General features: G+C 36.2%; 1 protein-coding gene and 1 non-coding gene across 2 annotated transcripts; one reads left to right on the top strand and one right to left on the bottom strand.

Moving 5' to 3' along the window:
* Window positions 1-3,622: 3,622 nt before the first annotated feature.
* Window positions 3,623-3,704, bottom strand: TRNAS-GCU (transfer RNA serine (anticodon GCU)). The gene has a single exon. It is a non-coding gene; the product is annotated as a tRNA-Ser (tRNA).
* An 89-nt stretch (window positions 3,705-3,793) lies between these two features.
* LOC107613562 (uncharacterized) lies at window positions 3,794-6,737 on the top strand. The gene is made up of 2 exons (XM_016315629.3): window positions 3,794-4,900; window positions 6,291-6,737. Exon 1 carries the CDS (start codon window positions 4,020-4,022, stop codon window positions 4,860-4,862), a length of 843 nt encoding a protein of 280 aa, XP_016171115.1. The 5' UTR covers window positions 3,794-4,019; the 3' UTR covers window positions 4,863-4,900; window positions 6,291-6,737.

Here is a 6,737-nt window from a genome sequence, read left to right as displayed (position 1 = left end):
AATTAACAGTTAGAAAGAATTCATCAATAGAAAAACCAAAACACTTAAGCACATCCAAACAATAGAAAACAAATGCAGTATGATGCATGCCTGTCCTATTGGCCATGAGTTCACGTGTTGATTACATTGCCAGAACCTGACACATCCTAACCTAGATATCGTCTCTCAACACAAAGGAAATTCTCAATTTTCTAGAAGGGAATCCTCAACCTTCCAATCAGAGAAAGGTTGTGATGTAATAATAGGGAATCCTCAACCTAACTCGTTCATACCACAGCCAGAAATTGAATCGAAGAGAATCCTCAACCTTCTCCATTCAATTCTCCGATGTAACAAAAGAGGGAATCCTCAATCCCGCTTGTCCACCGCAACAAGAGAGAGAATCCTCAACCTCAACTTGTCTATCATAGCAAAAGAGAGAATCCTCAATCTCAACTTACCTATTTGTGAGCGGGACAAAGCCAACGTCCTCACCACATCAATCCAAATCTCATTTCTATCAAACGTAACCAAGATTATAATCAGGATCACAATTCTTTATAATCATATTCAATCAAATATAATATTAATCATAACCAAAAATTAAATTAATAATACATAATTGAACCGAAGGGAATCCTCAACCTTCTATCCAACTCTCTGATGTGATAAGAGAGGGAATCCTCAACTTTAAGTTTATCCACCGCAACAAAAAAAGGAATCCTCAATCTCAACTTGTCTATTCTCAAAACCCTTTGATTAATAAATAATTAACTTTTTGAATCGTTAACTAAACAAATGAATCTCTTTTCGTTTTTACTCAAAACTAAATAAGTAAATCATGAACCCATTTCTCAAATCAACCAAATCGAAAGTCCAAAATTAACTTTAATAATCCATTTCAACTTTAAACATTTGAATTCAATTATTTTTTAAAACCACTAAAAACTTTTAAAGCTTTTCCCCAAAGACCCAAAATATAATTCTTTGCTTAAATAAACCCAAGCCAAAATAAGTTATTATATTAGATCAAATTACCTTAAATCAAGATTTATTAAATTAAATTCTACGACAAAGTCTCTAAACTTTAGGGGGGCAACAACCAATCTCATTTCTTTAAATTCATTAAAAACCTTAAATCATAACTCTTTAATTCATATCAATTCAGTAAAACTCATTTTCATTCAATCGAATACCTGGAAACATAATCCTTTTTATAATTAGCCAAACCAAATTGAAAAGCAAGTTAAATTCTCATTTTTGCTCAACCAAAAATTCTAAACTAACTTCAAAACCTGTTTAAGTTTAAGACTCCTTCAAAGGACTAAAAAATCATACAGTTTGCAAATCCAAAACATAACCATTTATTCTTTAATAATCACTTCAAAGTTCACTAAAACACCCCAGATGATAATCTTTTCTTTACCTAAATCAAAATTAATTAAAATAATTCTTCAATTAAATTAATCATAATAAAACTTCTAAATTCTCATAAAAATTTTGGCAGCATCTCCACTAAAACTCAGACTTTGCCACCTTTCTCGGGTCCCTATCAAACCATTTCTCAAACTCTTCTCAACCGTTTCTAAAATCAAACCAATACCAATATCAAATCATTTCCAAATCTCAAATTATTTCCAAAATCAAACCAATGCCAATATCAAATCATTTCTCAATCCTTTCCAATGAGTTCAAAATCAAATCATTCCTCAATAAGACATACAAATCAAATTTCCAAATCAAGCTTTCATTCACTACCACAACGCTAACTCAATAATCAGAAATAGCTACAATCCAACCATCATCATAAGTTCATAACAACTTTAAACCAAGTACAAAATCCAACTAAACATCGTCAATTGATCAATAAACCAATCAAACAAGCAATTGCATTCATTCAAGGCAACTCAATTCAATCCATAAGACTTACGAAATCACAAAAATACATTTTTCACATTAATATTGACTTATAACAATTTTTGAAAATAACATGAGTTTTAGGAAAAAGTCCCTACCTAAACGACGATTTAACTACGCGACAAACTCCATTTTGTCCTCTTTGTTCATAGCATCAGCAGCCGCAATGTGCACAAAAATTCCGCCGTAATACTGTGACAGCAATGAACGCAGCATGCAACTTCGGTATCTCAACTCCAACACATTAACGTCGCGAAAGCCTCAGTAATATGTAACAGAATAGCGACAGAGAAAGGTTTTCAGAGCAAAATGACTTACTGTACCAAGAAAGAACAAAGAACCGAATAGCCGCAGCTCCAACAAAATTAGGGATAATATAGTAATTGAAAACCAATTTTATTCCAACAAAATTATCTTTAAAGAAAGTACTTTTTATTCATAAATTTATAAATTATTTTCAAATAAATACTCTAATTCAAGAATTAGAGATAATAAAATCAATTTTTTTTAAAATCATAAAATAAAATTCAAAATCTAATTATTCAAATTAAAGCATATAAAATCTTTATTATTATTCAATTACTAAAACTTTAAATCATAAATAAAAAAATACCCAATTAATATAAAAATCTTTGAAAATATAATCATGAATAAATATCATAAATCATAAATAACTTATTATTTAATTTTCAAAAATTCAAAGTCTTACGGATTTTTGTTGGATTTGAGCCAACTTAGTTGGACTTGATTGCCAAAAAAAAATTGGATGTGTAGCATCTCTCTAAGATCTAAACGTTTTTTTATTTCAAAAAAAAAACGAAATTAAACACTATTCAAGCACACAAAATTTAAGTAATTCTATCACTCTGCATGGACCAACATTTTGTCAGGCACACAAAATTTGAATTCGTAAAAAGTTTAGCTCTTAAATCCATAATTTGAACGTCTAACATGGAAAGTTAATCACATAACTCTAAGAACATAATCCTCTCTCAAACTCTTAGCAATTCATATTACTATAATTTCCTAGCAAATCATCGTAGACTTTAGCAATTCTCGTTATCAATTGTTATATTGATGTTATAGTCATAGCCAACATTGATCCTTCTGTGTCCGCACCAAATAATGTTGCACCAACTCCCACAGTATTCGCCATTGAAGACTAGGCTGCAACATCCCCATTATTCATCTTACACGGGATAATTCTAGGGGTTGGGAAGCCATATCACAAATCACCTTGCACTTGCTTGGACTATGAGGCCTTAACTATAATAATTAGAAGAAAACCTATATGCCACCAAATTAGACAACAACCGTTAGCCATGGGGCCAGGGCGCATCATCATGATCGAAGTAAGATATCTATATGCTGAAAATAGGATGCTTCCTTGGCTTCCAATCAAATAAAATCCGCAGGTGTCATATACAGAAAATTCTGAATGTGATATGAGTCCTTTTGTGCAAGTACTCAAGGTGGCTGCAAATTTTATGGATTTTTATTTTTATGATTTACTTTACCACAATTCAGGTCTTGTCAAATTCAAACAAAATTGATCACTTATGAAAAAGGTAAAGAAAAAGAAAGAGAGACCTTAAAATATATTACATTGCCTCTCTGTCTTTGGCTGATGCAGAGATAGTAAATAGACTAAATATGTTAAAAGTTCCAAACGTTTGCAAATATAAAGTTAAATAGCGTAACAGAGAAGGAAATAGAAGAAAAAGAACGTCGCCTGAGAGATTCGAACTCTCGCGGGGAAACCCCATGTACTTAGCAGGCACACGCCTTAACCACTCGGCCAAAGCGACGCTGATGCAAAGTGTTCTCTTTTTAAATTATATTAACAATAGAGGCTCTAGTTGATCAGACATAAGCCACAAAGTACCAAACAAAACGTAACAAACGATAGACAAACCAACCTATTGTATTGAAGAAGGTTGCATGCGGGCCCCACTTTCTCTCTCTCTTCACCTTCTTCAGTTCTCCTCCCACCCCCTCTCTCTCATCTAAACCATGTCTCCTCGCTGCCCTTTCCTGACTCCTCACAAACTCAAAGTCAAACTCCTCACTTAATTGATTAATCCCCTCCTCCACAGCCGCTTGCACCAACACCACCACCCATCATGGCGACGGCGACGGGGGCGGAGGAATCAGAACTCAATACCTATTGGTGCCACGAATGCGACATGAGCGTCGCCCTCTCCTCTTCCCGTTCTTCCCCTCTCATGTGTCCCCACTGCCGCACCCACTTCCTAGAACTCATGGACTCACCTTCCCAAAACGACGCCGTTGCACCACTCTCCTCTCTCTCCCTCTTTGATTCCCCCTTCTTTCACCGTCTAATCCACCACCACCTCGTTTCCAACTCCAATACCAACACCACCGACAGTCCAAACGACGACGTCGTTTTCGAGGACCCACTCTCTTTACTCTCCCCGTCCCTGATTTCCTCCAAAACAGCGTCGTCCAAGTCCTCCGCAACCGCCGTCCCCGTAATTCTTGTCACCTCCGCGTTGCTCTCCCAGCTCGATCCAAACGGTGTCGTTTCGTGCGCGGTGTGCAAGGACGACATTGAAATCGACGAGGAAGCAAAGCAGCTTCCGTGTAACCACCTTTACCACTCCGATTGCATCACGCCGTGGCTCGAACTCCACGATTCGTGCCCGCTCTGCCGGTTCCGACTTTCGGCGGCAGAGGAGGAGGCGGAAGGGGAGGAAGAGGACGGCCTCGATGGTGCTTTAACGTCGAGCGAGATCAGGAGTCAGCTGAGGGCGGCGATGGTGAGGCTTTCGGAGCTAATGGAGGAAGAGGAGGATGATTTCTACGGGTTGAGGACCACTCTGAATCACATTGCCTCAAGGCACGGCTTGATTGGCTCCAATGGTGCTTCTGTGGTGAGCGAGGAGGGTGAGGGTGGTGATTCGGAGAATTTTTCCAGAATCGGTGGTGGCAATGGCAGTGAATGAAGGTGGTGGTCTTGTCTGCAAATTCATCAATGTATAAGGTACAAAACATAGCAGTTTTTTCCTCTTTTGGTTTGCCTATAGTTTTATGTTTTGGTATTGTGTTAGTGATGAAGAGTTGTTAGCCTGAAATTGTTGTTATGTTATGTCTGTGCCGAAGATCATGGGGATTTCCCTCTTGCTAATTGAGTTCTAAGTTAATTATAACTGCCACAGTGTTTAGTAAAATGGTGATGGTGTGTGTATTTGCTGTTCTTGGAAGATCTTTCATGATGAATCTATCAATTTTCAGCAAGTGATTACTCAAAAATCGTAATGTCCGTTTGTCTTTTGGTTTGGTTACATGATGCTATTCAATACCACCGATTTTTGCATTTGGTATTGTCAAGTTTTTAGGATTGGCAGTTCAAGAGTTGGAGTGAGATGGAATGTAATAAGGTATTGAGAGAACTCATTTCATCCGTCTTTCATCTTGCACCTTATTTACTACCATCTCTTCTCATCGGGTGAGTGTTTTGGCATAAGGGATTGCAGGCTGAAATTAATAAGAACTTAGAGTTCTTGCAACTCCATTTCCTTCTATTGGTATTTCCAAACAAGGGCCTTTTCTCTATCCTATAATATCAGAACAATGGTATCAGTGTATTGATATTCCTAAACTATGCCAATTGTATTCTATCCTCATTTTGTTCTATTTCATTCCTAACAAAGAAGTCTTCTAGTTAATTACATTTTCTTATTCGTATGCAATAGAAGGTTGTTTCCTTCAGTGTTAGATATGCACCTTGATTTAGGACTTTAGGCATGGTTTTATAAGATAAGCAAACAAACATAAGGAGAAAATACAAATCTTATTGTTGATGTCAGTCATGTCATGGATATTTGAAATGCTGAATCACATCTTGCATATTCGTGCAAGTCATAACTCCTTTTCACCATCCCGTGTGTATCTATTCATGTTAAAATCTTAGACTACCAGGTGGTTAGTGCATGCTTAAAGATTGCCAAAACTGAATACTTTGCTGCAGAGTGTAATTTTACCTATGAATTAGTTTTCTTTTTTTTTTTTTTCGTATTTCAAGAAGATTGATCCTTGGCCTTTATGGGAAAGCACATCTGGGACCATAAAAAATTCCTGTTAATCTTTATTCATTAGTCTGTGTCGTTGCTACATTTAAAAAACAACAATTATCTGTTGTTAATCTTTATGCATTAGTCTGTGTCGTTGCTACATTTGAAAAAAGAATAAAGAAAAAAAAAACACTACGATTTGGTGGAGCAACTTTGTCTACTTTCTATTTGTGGCAGCATAGTTGGCACTAATGCCTTATAGCACATGTATTTCTGCATAGCCATTATTTATAGCCATTTATCTTCTATTTCAAAACAAGCTTGTGAACTAACATTGTCTATTCTGATATTTGATGGCAGGTATATAGTGTATTAAAAGAATCTTCAAGTTGTATTGCCATAGATCGTCTTAACAAGTGTAAATCTGCACCGACGATTGTGCTGTTCCAATTTTTCTTTGGATCACTCCATTAGGTAGTTGTAGTATTTAGTATATAGCTGGAAATACAATAAACTGATTATGCACGCGAGTAAGCTACATTTCTTTCCTCGCCTACCCATCATCCAGTCTCTCTATGTTGGTCCTTGAATTTGGATTCTCTACTCGTATTTACCCTCTATTCTAGGCAATAAAATCTTAGATTCAGCTACTGTTGCGGTGTCTGAATTGCTAAAGTAGATCCTTTGCATCGAATCATTTTGTTTAGTTTTTCTTGGTGTTTCATGAAATTGTATATGGATTGAATCTTCTGAGTGTGGCTATGTAGTATGGAAGAGCCTTTATATGCATATTCGTTGTGTCTTGAA

This window comes from Arachis ipaensis, chromosome B8, assembly GCF_059453495.1.
Source record: "Arachis ipaensis isolate K30076 ecotype BB chromosome B8, ASM5945349v1, whole genome shotgun sequence".
Taxonomy (NCBI): domain Eukaryota; kingdom Viridiplantae; phylum Streptophyta; class Magnoliopsida; order Fabales; family Fabaceae; genus Arachis; species Arachis ipaensis.
Note: the sequence above shows the minus strand (reverse complement) of the source record. Positions and strands in the feature narration are given on the sequence as shown.